This window comes from Portunus trituberculatus, chromosome 25, assembly GCF_017591435.1.
Source record: "Portunus trituberculatus isolate SZX2019 chromosome 25, ASM1759143v1, whole genome shotgun sequence".
Lineage (NCBI taxonomy): Eukaryota > Metazoa > Arthropoda > Malacostraca > Decapoda > Portunidae > Portunus > Portunus trituberculatus.
In genome coordinates, this window is record NC_059279.1 from 16,951,898 (window position 1) to 16,964,440 (window position 12,543).

Consider the following 12,543-nt stretch of genomic DNA (forward strand, 5'->3'; position numbering starts at 1 on the left):
CACATGTCATGATGGTTTATTTCCAGAGTTGAAGGAAGAGATTTGATTTCTTGGTATAGTTATCACACACACATGAGATCAGAGGTTTGACATTGTGACTAAAGTTGGTGGTAACTTTAAACTTTTCTTTTATGTTAATGGAAGTCTTGGTTAAATACTTGTCTAATAAATTTTCTTTTATGTAGAGGTGTATATTGACTAAAAAATAGTCTTAATAATTCCTTCACTTAATCTAGTCAAAGTTTGTGTCAATTATGTAACACTATATATGCCTGTCTTTTAATAGTATTTCACTCAGGAAAGAAAACACAAACTCTGGAACACTCCTTGTGACTGGAGAGAAGTGAATCTATTGATGACAAATGGAGCACGTCTGACTAGCTCGCCTCACTGCGTCACTGCATGGAGGGAATGACTCGATGAATGAACCAATGATGCTGAATTGAGGATGGAGAGTTGTAACTTGACTTGCTGAACAAAACATGAGTAATGGATGAAGTAATGGCTCATGGTAAATGTTTTCATAACACAACTGGAGTAAACTGTTGTAAGTTGTCTCACGGAGAGCAATTATGTAATGGATGAAATGATTGACTGCAAACACCTCTTGTAATCATGGTGCAAATTGGTGTTAATTATTCTTTCAAGCTTAGAATGGGAAAAAAGGTACATGTAATGGATAAAATAATGACTAATGGTAAATACTCTCCATTGAAAGGTACATGTAATGGATAAAATAATGATTAATGGTAAATACTCTCCATTGAAAACCTGTGAAATGAACTGTAATAATAATAATAATAATGATGAATTCGTATGAAAAATCTTAAGATATTAAAAGATAAATCACATATGGTACTAATGCTTTCATCTGAAGCAAAACATGAAGATAACAATAAAAGCTCAGTTAAAAAAAAAACTAACAGAAAAACAACAACTTTGACTTCCATAGAGAGCAAATGAGAAAAGTATCAGATCCACAAACTCTTCATGACTTACTTAACAAAGACATCAATTTCAACCTTCCCTTTCCGTCATTCTTGAAGGCGAAGGTGCTCGATGACACACAGGATAGAGAGCCCAGAGTGAAGCGTCCAATCAACACTCCACTAATCACACAAACAAATACTTAAACGGATACTTTATATATCGCTAATACTTTGACGATTATTAAACTTTTCCTTATCGGACGTGTGTGAGAGTTGGCCCGGGGTGAGCTAGGTCCAGAAGCCACCCACAGCCACAGCCAGGTTGTCTGTGTGTTCCCCGGGGATGTACTCAAACTTCCACAGCATATTGGTGACGATGACTGAGGAAAGAGAGGCACATCAGAAGAAGGAGGGAAGGAAAACACTAATAAACATTTAGTGATAACTGAGGAAAAAAAAAATGTATGAGACTTGTAGCACTGAAAGATATGGTGAAGGAAAAAGTATTAGGCATGGAAAGATAAGAGAAGGAAAGCACTTATCTTACAGTAGCAATTGGTAAAAGCTGAAGAAAATAAGACGCATATGAGGGACTTGTAGCAAACGAAAAGAAAAGATTAACCACTGTGACTAGGGGAAAGGAAAAAAAAATAGGATTAGGTATGGAAAGATAAGGGAAAGAACGCACTTGTAAAACATTGGTAGTGACTGAAGGAAAGAAAATGTATGAGGACTTGTAGCATATAAGAAAAGACTAACCACTAGGATAAGAAAAATAAAGTACTAAGTATGGAGAGATAGGAAAAGAAAGGACTCATCTAACATTAGGGACTGGTGGTGACTGGAAAGAAAATGTATTAGGCATTTGTAACAGATGATAAGAAAAGACTAACCTCTAGGATAAGAAAAATATAATACTAAGTATGGAGAAATAGGCAAAAGAAAGGACTTATCTAACATTAGGGACTGGTGGTGACTGGAAAGAGTATTAGGCATTTGTAGCATGGAAGAAAATAAGGGAAAGATCACAAATGAGGGAACAAAAAGGTGATAGGAATTTGTAACAAGGGAAGATGTGGCTGGAGGATGATAAGGACAGGAATTATTTCACATTAGCTCTAAGGAAATAAAGAAAAGCAAGTAGTGGACATCTGTAACAAGGGAAACTGAGTAATGGAAGTGAAGTGTGTGATATCCTGTACTAGAAGAAAATAAAGAAATTGAAAGAATATCAGGTTTGAAAAAAAAGGAAGAAAGAAAGAAAAAAAAAGCTTTCCTCTCTCATTCACTCTCTTAACCTGTCTGATAAAATATTGCCTTTCTTTTCTTTTTTTGTATTATATCTTTGAATAATATTTCTTTTTAATATCTCTACTTGAACATACTTTCCTCTCTTACTCATTCTCTTAACCTGTTTAATAATATATTCCCTGTCTTTCCTTCTTTGTATTATCTCTTTGAATATTTTTTTTTAATCTTCCTACTTCAACAAAACACACACACAGACAGACACACACACACACACACACACACACAAACACAAACGTCCTTCCACCATATATATTCCTTTCCACTCCTCCAATTTTTCTCTCTGTATTCCTTTCCATTCTTCCAATCCTTCACTTTATTCTTCTCCATTCCTCCAATCCTTCTCTATTTTCCTCTCCATTCCTCCAATCCTTCTCTTTATATTCCTTTCCACTCCAGTCCTCTCTCTATATTCCTCTCCACTCCTCCAATTCCTCTCTCCGTATTCTTCTCTACTCCCCAATCTCTCTCTCTCTCTCTCTAGCATGACCCAATGTGACCCAGCACCAGTCCACCCACCCATCTGTCCCTCCAGCAGGTCGTCCAGCAGCTCAGGACAGAAGGAGTCGCAGGGTTCCCGGGGCACCAGCCTGATGCGACTCCACCCCCGCACCTGCCCCACCCACAGCAGCTCCGTCTGGAAGTTCACCTGGGGGAGGAAATGTTCGTTAATTGGTTCGTTAAGTAAGTTCGTGCAAAGTTTTTTTTAGGGAATCTCTAATTTGTGGTATTGATTTGTTTTTTCTTTTTTTTCTTTCTTATAATTGTTGGTGTATTGAGTTAGTAAGATAGTGGACAGTTTTTTGGGGAATTTCTAACTTATGGCATTGACTTTTTGTAATTTTTCCTTCTCTTTTTTTTTTTCTTATAATTGTTGGTGCATTTAGTAAGTTAGCGGACATTTTCTGGAATCTCTAATTTGTGGTACTGATTTCTTGTAGTTTTTTCTTCTTTCTTTCCTACTTTTTTCTTTTCTTTCTCTATTTTTCATGTAAGAAACCAAAATGAATACAACAAAGGAAATGAAAGCAAATAAATAAATAAATAAATAAATAAATAAATATATTAATGAATACAACAAACAAACAAACAAACAAACAAAAAGCAGTATAGATGAGAAAATGGTCTAGAAAAAAATTGAAAAAAAAAATATATATAAATGCAAAACAGAAAAAAAAAGTGTATATGAACATTGAAAAAATAAATAAATCTCTAAATATAACAGATCGAAAAACAAAACCAATGTAAGAGAGAACAAACATAAGGGAGAACACACGGAAACCACCACACACACACACACACACACACACACACACACACACACACACACACACACCTCCTTGTACACTTTGCCCTTGAAGTCTGAGGAGATGAGGACCCAGTTGGAGTCTGAGAGGTCCACCATGTGCGGGATGAAGTAGGGCCGGCGGTACAGCTGACGGAGTGCCTTGGCTGCCTTCTTGTTGCAGTTCTCCCTGGAATCAGATATATTTGTACTGTGAGTGTGTGGGAGTCAAGGTGTGACAGACTTCTACATATACGACCCTGGAATTGAATATCTTTGTAACTGTGAGTGTGTGAGAGTCAAGCTCTGATGCACTTTTACATATACAACCCTGGAATTGGATATCTCTGTAACTGTGAGTGTGTGAGAGTAAAGGTAACATGTTCCTATATAAACGACCCTGAAATTGGATATCTCTGTAACTGTGAGTGTGTGAGAGTAAAGGTAATGTGTTTCTATATATATATATATATGACTCTGGAATTGGATATCTTTGTAACTATGAGTGCATGAAAGTGAAGATATGACGCACTTTTACATATACGACACTGGAATTGGATACCTCTATAACTGTGAGTGTATAAATGAAGATTTGAGGTACTTCTACATATATGACTCTGGAATCGGATATCTTTGTTACTGTGGGTGTGTGAGGGCAAAGATGTGACATACTTCTTTATATATGACCCTGAAAATGGATATCTTTGTAACTGGGAGTGTGTGAGAGTGAAAGCATGACATACTTTTACACACTGTATATGAAGGGAGGGAATATAAGTTTTCCTGTATATAATATGTAGTATAACTGTTTCTTTGTATGACAATAAGGTAAGTACTACATTATGTTACTTGGCAGTGTGCATGACAGTGACAAACTTACCTACATTAATTCCAAACAGAAAAATAGAAGAGGAAATCAATATTGATGCCACACAGTCACACATCACCAGGACACAATATTGACACCACACAGTCACTCACCAGAATACACTACATATTGGTACCACACAATTATTATTTTTTTTTTTATCTTTTCAACTCACCAGAACATTATTGTCACCACACAGTCACTCATCAGAACACACTATATATTGGTACCACACAATTATCTTTCATTTTTTTGTGTTTTTAACTCACCAGAACACACTATTGTCACCACACAGTCACAGATCACCAGAACAATACAGTCACCACACATTTACTAATCAGAACACACTATATATTGTCACCACACAGTCACAGATCACTAGAATGCACTATATGTTGTCACCACACATTGACTCACCAGTGTCCATACCAGCGGTGAATGTCAGGGTTGTGTATTTTCTTGAGGAAGGTGCGTAGGTCGTCAGGACGCAGGCGCAGGTTGGAGGTCAGCTCACACGGGTACACTCCCTTCAGCTCCTCCCCAAGGTACATCTGTTTGGACAGCAGAGAAAGGCAAGTCAGGAATGCAATGTACCTCCTTTCACATTAATCTCTTCAGTACCATGACATGTTTCCATATTCATTCTGGTTACTATTTGGTGATTTTATACAGCTTCAGAAACTTATGTAGGGATATCAAAATAGTGAAGACTCTGGCCATTAATCTTCTGACCTCCATAGACCCTTCCTAATGTAAATAAAATTGTCTAATCGTACCCAAAACTCATGGTAGAAATGTGTCCCAGTACTGTAGGGGTTAAGATAGAAAGAGGATTTTAATGCATGTCCTTTGAAATTAAGATAGAATGTACATATCACCTTGGAAATTAAGAAAGAGTCAGCATTATAATGTATCACCTTGGAAATTGGGGTAAGAGAACGTCACAAAACTTTCATCCACACACACACACACACACACACACACGCACACCTCAGTGACGTTATCGAACCAGAAGTCGTCGGTGTTCATGACGGGCCAGTCCTCCATGGCATCTGTCACTATGAAGGGCACGTCATTCTTCAGGTAATCCTCCGACACCACCAGAGACGACACGTTGGCCAGGCGATCTAGACGCTCCAGGGACTCACACACCTGCAGGAGGGCAAATGTTAGACTCTTTCTCTTGCCTATTCTTTTTACCACCCATACTTACCAACTCTTAACTTAATCTACTCTACTTTCCCTTTTCACAATTCTTCCCTCCATTATCTTAAGTACATTTCTTTAATATTTCATTTAGATATCATTTTGAATTACTCTTAACCCCTTCAGTACCATGACTCATTTCCATATTCATTCTGCTTACTATTTGGTGGTTTTATACAGCTTCAGAAACTTATGTGGGGATCATAATAGTGAAGATTCTAGCCATTAATCTTCTGACCTCCATAGACCCTTCCTAATGTCAATAAAATGGTCTAATTGTACAGAAATCTCAGGGTAAAAAATGTGTCCCAGTACTGAGTGGGTTTAAATTCTCATAGTACTTAAGGACAGGAAAGTGAAAATACTAAACACTTTCTTTTGCTAACTCTTTTTTTTATTTCTATTGATACCTACACTTAAACTTTCTATACCACAGAAGTATGCCAATGTAATGAAATTTATAATAATATTGTACCTAAAAGAAAGGCTGAAAATATACTTAAAATAAAAGAGAAGAAAAGAATCGTGAAGGGGGAAGATAAAGTAGAGTTAGCACCCTTTCTGTAGCTAATGTTCTTTCTCCTACTAATACCTGAACTCTTACACGTCAATTTAATATGAATGAAAGGATGAAAATATACTTAAAATGAGAAGGGAAGAATTGTGAAAAAGGGAAATTCTTACACTACAGTCGGATGTGGATGAATTTAAGGTTAATTTAAGGAGGAGAGACTAAATATATACTTAAAATGAGAAGGGAGGGAAAAATTGTGAAAGGGAAGGTTAAGTAGAGTAAACACCCTCTCTCTCACTAACTTTCTCCCACTAATACCTAAACTCTTAAAATTTTGATACCACAGCATGTCAATTTAATGTGAATAATTTAAGGTTAATTTAAATTGATACTTAAATCAAAGGCTAAAAAGTACTTGAAATGAGAAGGGAAGAATTACAAAAGAGGGAAATTTTATGCTACAGTAGGATGTCAAATTAAAATGAATGAATTTAAGGTCAATTTAAGGATGAAAGACTAAAAAAAAACTTAAAATTAAAAAGGAGGGAAGAATTGTGAAGGGGAAGGTAGAGTAGAAAAAACACTCTTCCTCTCACTAACTTTCTTTCTCATAAAATCCTAATACCACAGCAAATCGACTTAATGTGAATGAATTTAAGGTTAATTTAAATTGATACTTAAATGAAAGGCTAAAAAGTACTTAAAATGAGAAGGGAAGAATTACAAAAAAGGGAAATTTTATGCTACAGTAGAATGTCAATTTAAAGTGAATGAATTTCAGGTCAATTTAAGGATGAAAGACTAAAAAAAAATCACTTAAAATGAGAAGGGAGGGAAGAATTGTGAAGGGGAAGGTAGAGTAGACAAAGCACTCTTCCTCTCACTAACTTTCTCTCTCCCACCAATACCTAAACTCTTACCCCTTCAGTACTGCGACAAATTTTTAACCTTGAAATTTGTGTATGATTAGACCATTTTAGTGACATTAGGAAGGCTCTATGGAGGGTAGAATATTAGTGGCTATAGTCTTCACTTCTTTAATCCCCTGCACAAGTTTCTGAAGCTGTATAAAAATCACCAAATACTAACCAGAATGTATACAGAAATGACTCATGGTACTGAAGGGTTAAAATTTTGATGCTACAGGTACCCAACTTAATGAATGAATGAGTTTATTTAACGATGATTTAGAAGAACACTTAAACAGAAAGACTAAAAAATACTTAAAATGAGAAGGAAAAAAAAAAATTGTGAAAAAGGAAATTCTTAAACTATAGAAAGAAATCAAATTAATGTGGATGAATTTAAGGTGAATTTAAAAAGATAAAAGAAAAGCTATAAAAAAAAAAGTGCGTAAGATGATGGAGGGAAGAACTGTGAAGGGAGAAAGTAGAGTAGAGTAAGCAGAAGGAAAGGAGGAAGAGAAGGATGTGTTGTGAGATGTGTTGTGGTGAAATTGTGGCTTTGATGGTGAGACTTGATGGATTTGCTGTCACACTCTCTCTCTCTCTCTCTCTAGTGTGCTAAAATGATCTCTAGATTTCTATGTTATTGTTCTTTTTATATTTTCACATACAAGAAGAAAAAGAAAGAAAGAAGTAAGGAATAATAAAAAAAAAAAAAAATAATAAGAAGAAGAAGACATGAAGAAAAAAGGAGAAAAAAGGAAAAGAAGAAAAGAGAAAGAAGCAAAAAAAAAAAAGGAAGAAGAAAAGAAAAGAAGCAAAAGAGAACAGAATGAAATAAAAGAAGAAAAGAAAAAGAAGAAGAAGAAGAGGAAAAGAAGATGAAGAAGAAAAAGACAGAAAAAAAGAAAAAAGACAAAAGAAAGAGAGAGAGAGAGAGAGAGAGAGAGAGAGAGAGAGAGAGAGAGAGAGAGAGAGAGAGACCCCTCCATCCTCCCAGCCCAAGACTCACATTACAGTCCTCCTCCAGCAGGGCGCGGCTCACGTAGTAGGGATTGGTGATGAAGCAGTCAGAGTAGTAAATGCGAGTCCAGTCCCAGCGAGGCAGCAGCTGAAAAAAATAAAAAAAAGGGAAGATTTCAAGACATTTATCCCTTTCTTTTGCTAACTCTCTCGGACCTGCTTGGAGACTGGCATCTAAGTAGGTCTTTTTTTTTTTTTTTTGTTAATATGAAACACAGAGGAATGTTGAGTTGGTGAAAATAACGATGATCTGCAATGTTACCAGAAGCATATACATTGATCCCTTTCTTTTGCCTAACTCTCTCTCTCTCTCTCTCTCTCTCTCTCTCAGACCTGCTTTTTTTTTTTTTTGTTCTTTTAATATGAAATAAAATATGGCTGGAAAACTATTATTATTATCATTACTATTATTTTGACAGTATCTTAGAGGGGCAGCTGAGAGAAGTCCTAATATGACTAAAATAATGTAACACTCTCTCTCTCTCTCTCTCTCTCTCTCTCTCTCTCTCTCTCCAAGCAGTTCACCACACCCGACAACATAAATAGATGAATAAATAAAATACTAGTTATTTTTTTTTTTTTAATTTGGTGTGACGCATTCATTCTCTCTCTCTCTCTCTCTCTCTCTCTCTCTCTCTGAAGGTTGAACAAGGGTAAGGAGAAAGTGAGAAGGGAATGGAAGGAGAGAGATGGAGGAAAAGAAGAGAAAGAGAAAGGCAGAGAAATGAGGAGAGGAATGGAAAAGAAGAATGGAAAGAGAAAGGAAGAAAGTAATTTTGTGGAGAGAGAGAGAGAGAGAGAGAGAGAGAGAGAGAGAGAGAGAGAGAGAGAGAGAGAGAGAGAGAGAGAGAGAGAGAGAGATTTTACTTTATATTCTTCTTGGCAGTTAATGAAATGAAGAAGATGCAGAGAGAGAGAGAGAGAGAGAGAGAGAGAGAGAGAGAGAGAGAGAGAAAACTAATGATGATGATGATGATGATGATGTGTGTGTGTGTGTGTGTGTGTGACTCTGGTTCACGATCTTGCAATATTACCAGTGTGTCTTGTTTCCTCACCAGCACCTTTCACTTGCCACTCTCTCTCTCTCTCTCTCTCTCTTCTAAGTTTCGTATTAAATAATGTTACTTTTTTCTCTACGTTAATGTGCATGACTCACTCTCTCTCTCTCTCTCTCTCTCTCTCTCTCTCTCTCTCTCTCTCTCTCTCTCTCTAACCATATAGTTTCTAGGTTTCGTTATAAATAATGTTCCTCTCTCTCTCTCTCTCTCTCTCTCTCTCTCTCTCTCTCTCTCTCTGGTGGGCGGAGATAGGACACGAGACGGCCCCAGAAAGGCGTAACCCACAACGTCTTAAGGCTGGTTTTCCCACGTTCAGATACTCGATTTGTCACCTTACTGCTCCTTCCTCAGAGTTCATTACGTGTTCATTGGAGGCTTAAATTGAAAGGGAGGGAGGACGATGGACCAGATGTGAGAGAGAGAGAGAGAGAGAGAGAGAGAGAGAGAGAGAGAGAGAGAGAGAGAGAGAGTAATTTTTCGCCCATTGAGAAAAGAATTAGTTTATACTGAATGGAATTATACGCAAAAATAAAGAAAAAAAAAAGAATTTATAAATGAATAAATATAATATAAAAAATGCAGCTTTGAGGAAAAAATAATAAAAAAACAACAATAAATTCGAAAGATGAGTCACGTTGAACTAATCTGAATAATAAAAATAATGAAGTAAATAAATAAATAAATAAATAAACTACATTTTTACTACTACTACTACTACTACTAAGAAAGCAATATAACCAGGAAGGAAACACACACACACACACACACACACACACACAAGACGAAGGAAGGACGTAGGAAGAAGATTTTGCCGTCTCATCAAATCTAAACACACACACACACACACACACACACACACACACACACACACACACACACACACACACACACACACACACACACTTACCATTAGGAGGAAGTTCCGGAATACCACAGTGCCAATCTTCTGCACCCACGACACCTGCAAGACACAACACACGCCACCGTTAGCGAGGCGGACACGTGGACACACACTCACTTATTTCACACATGGACTGAATGAATGAATGAATGAAGGTGGACACATGCACTTATATCACGCAAAGTCTTAATGAATAAATGAATGAGTGAATGAATTGATAGATGGATGGATAAATAGATGAATGAATGAATAGTGAAATGAAAGGAAAGGAGAGTGGATAAATGGATGAATGGAAAGGAAAATAAATAGATGGACTGACTGACTGACTGACTGAATGAATGAATGAATGTGTAAATAGTTGAATGAATGGAAAGGAAAATGAGTAAATAGACTGACTGACTGAGTGGATGGAAAGCGTCAACGAAGCAACAACATCACATACGGAACAAATGAATGAAAGAATGAAGAACAAATACACGAATAATGGTAAAAACAAATAAAAATAATGATAATAAATTTTTTCATCTGTTGTTGTTAGCTCTTAAAAAAAAAAAACGTAAAAATTTTCCACCAAACCCTTGATCAGTTAGAACCAAAAAAAAAAATAACAATAATGATAATGATAATAAAAACAATAAAAAAAGAGGAAAAAGTGAAAATGAGAAGAAAAAGGAAGAGAAGAGGAGGTGGAGAAGAAAAAAAGGAAAGTAAAAAATAAAAAAAAGGAGGAGGGGGGAGGAAGAGAAGAAAAAGGAGGAGAGGAAGAAATAATAAAAAAAACATGAACAGAATAAAGAGGAAGAGAAAAGAAGGGAAGAAAAAGGAGAGGAAGAAACAATAAAAAAAATGAAAAGGAGGAAGAAAAAAAAAAAAAAGGAGGAAACAATAAAAACACATGGAAAAGAACGAGGAAGAAAAAAGAAGAAAAAGGAGAGGAAAAATAATAAAAAAACAAGAAAAAGAGGAGGAAAAAAGAAGAAAAAGGAGGAGGAGGAGGAGAAAAAGAAGAAAAAGGAGAAAAAAAAAACAACAACAACAGGAGAAAGGAAGAAATAATAAAAAAAACAAGAAAGAGAGGAGAAAAAGAAAAAGAAGAAAAAAGAGGGAGGAGGAGAAAAAAGAAAAAAGGAGAGAGAAAAGAAAAATAACAGAAAACACGGAAAAACAACACAAAACAAAACAAAACACAGTAGCTTCCCTTGCCAGAACACTACTGACCTGAAGAAGGAGATAGAAGAAGAGGAGGAGCGCCGTGGTGATGATAAAGGCTCTGCAGACAACGGTGAGGCGCCTCCTTACACTCGCCTTGTTCACTGCGTCCACCAGCGGCTGCGTCACCTCCTCCCACTGCCGCCCTGTTAGCTGAGGAGGGCGGGGTAAACAGAAGGAGGGGGGCGTTAATCAGTGCTCGGGTGATTAGGAAAAGTCTCAGTTATCATATTCTTCATAGTTAATTAATACTAAAGACACAAGATGCTATTGGTTGTCTCACACGTACACGCACACACACGCACGCACACGCACACGCACACAGGGAACAGTTTGGCTAGTTTTTCGTTCGTACATACAAGAAGAGAAAGAAGAAGAAAAAGAAGTAGTAGTAGTAGTAGTAGTAGTAGTAGTAGTAGTAGTAGTAGTAGTAGTAGTAGAAGAAGAAGAAGAAGAAGAAGAAGAAGAAGAAGAAGAAGAAGAAGAAGAAGAAGAAGAAGAAGAAGAAAAATAAGAAGATAAAAGAAGAAAAGGAAGAAGATAAAAGAAGAAAAGGAAGAAGAAAAAAGAAGAAAAAGAAATAAAAGAAAAAAAGAAACAGAAAAAGAAAATGGAGAAGAAAAAGACGAAAACCAAAAAAAAAAAAAAAAAAAAAAAAAAAAAAAAAAAAAAGATGGGGAGTTGGGAGGGTCTCTACACAGCACGTCTCTCGTCCCATCAAGGCGGGGAGAGAAGTTACCTGTGCCAGGGTATGTTGGCACAGGTGAGGGGCGGAGACGTGGTTACCTTTGTATTTGTGGCACATCGTAACGAGAACATGTAATTTTGTGGCATTTCTAGCAAGGTGTTAAGAAGGAAAGGTAATAAATAAATAAATAAATGAAGAAATTAACTACATTTAATAAAAAAAAAGATGTGGTTAGCTCTATAATTATTGCCCTTTGTAAACAGAGAGAAAATAATTTTGTGGGTATTTTTAGCAGGTGTTGAAAAAAAAAATAAATAAATGAAATGGATGAAGTAATCAGCTACATTCATAAAAAAAAAAAAAAGACGTGGTTAGCTTTATAATTATTGTTAACAGAGAGAGTAATTTTGTGGGTATTCTTAGCAGGTGTTGAAAGGAAAGGCAAAACAGAAAATAAACAAATGAAAATAAATGAAATGGATGAAATAATCAGCTACATTCAATAAAAAAAAAAAAAAAAACGAGGATAGCTTTACAATCATGGCGTATCATAAAGAGAGCGTGTAATTTTGTGGGTATCCTTAGCTGGTGTTGAAAAGAAAAGCTAATAAGAGAAATATGAATGAAATAATAAAGTACATTAAATTAA

General features: G+C 36.1%; 1 protein-coding gene across 1 annotated transcript in view; it reads right to left on the minus strand.

Moving 5' to 3' along the window:
• Positions 1 to 12,543, minus strand: part of LOC123508815 — a 14,906-nt gene continuing 2,363 nt past the window's right edge. Inside the window, exons 2-9 of the mRNA XM_045262733.1 lie at positions 11,216 to 11,359; positions 10,004 to 10,057; positions 8,028 to 8,126; positions 5,381 to 5,542; positions 4,808 to 4,941; positions 3,574 to 3,712; positions 2,757 to 2,886; positions 1 to 1,309 (exon numbers count right to left, since the gene is read on the minus strand). Of these exons, the coding sequence (XP_045118668.1) occupies positions 1,218 to 1,309; positions 2,757 to 2,886; positions 3,574 to 3,712; positions 4,808 to 4,941; positions 5,381 to 5,542; positions 8,028 to 8,126; positions 10,004 to 10,057; positions 11,216 to 11,359 (954 nt within the window). The 3' untranslated portion in view covers positions 1 to 1,217. The remainder of the gene's footprint in view (positions 1,310 to 2,756; positions 2,887 to 3,573; positions 3,713 to 4,807; positions 4,942 to 5,380; positions 5,543 to 8,027; positions 8,127 to 10,003; positions 10,058 to 11,215; positions 11,360 to 12,543) is intronic.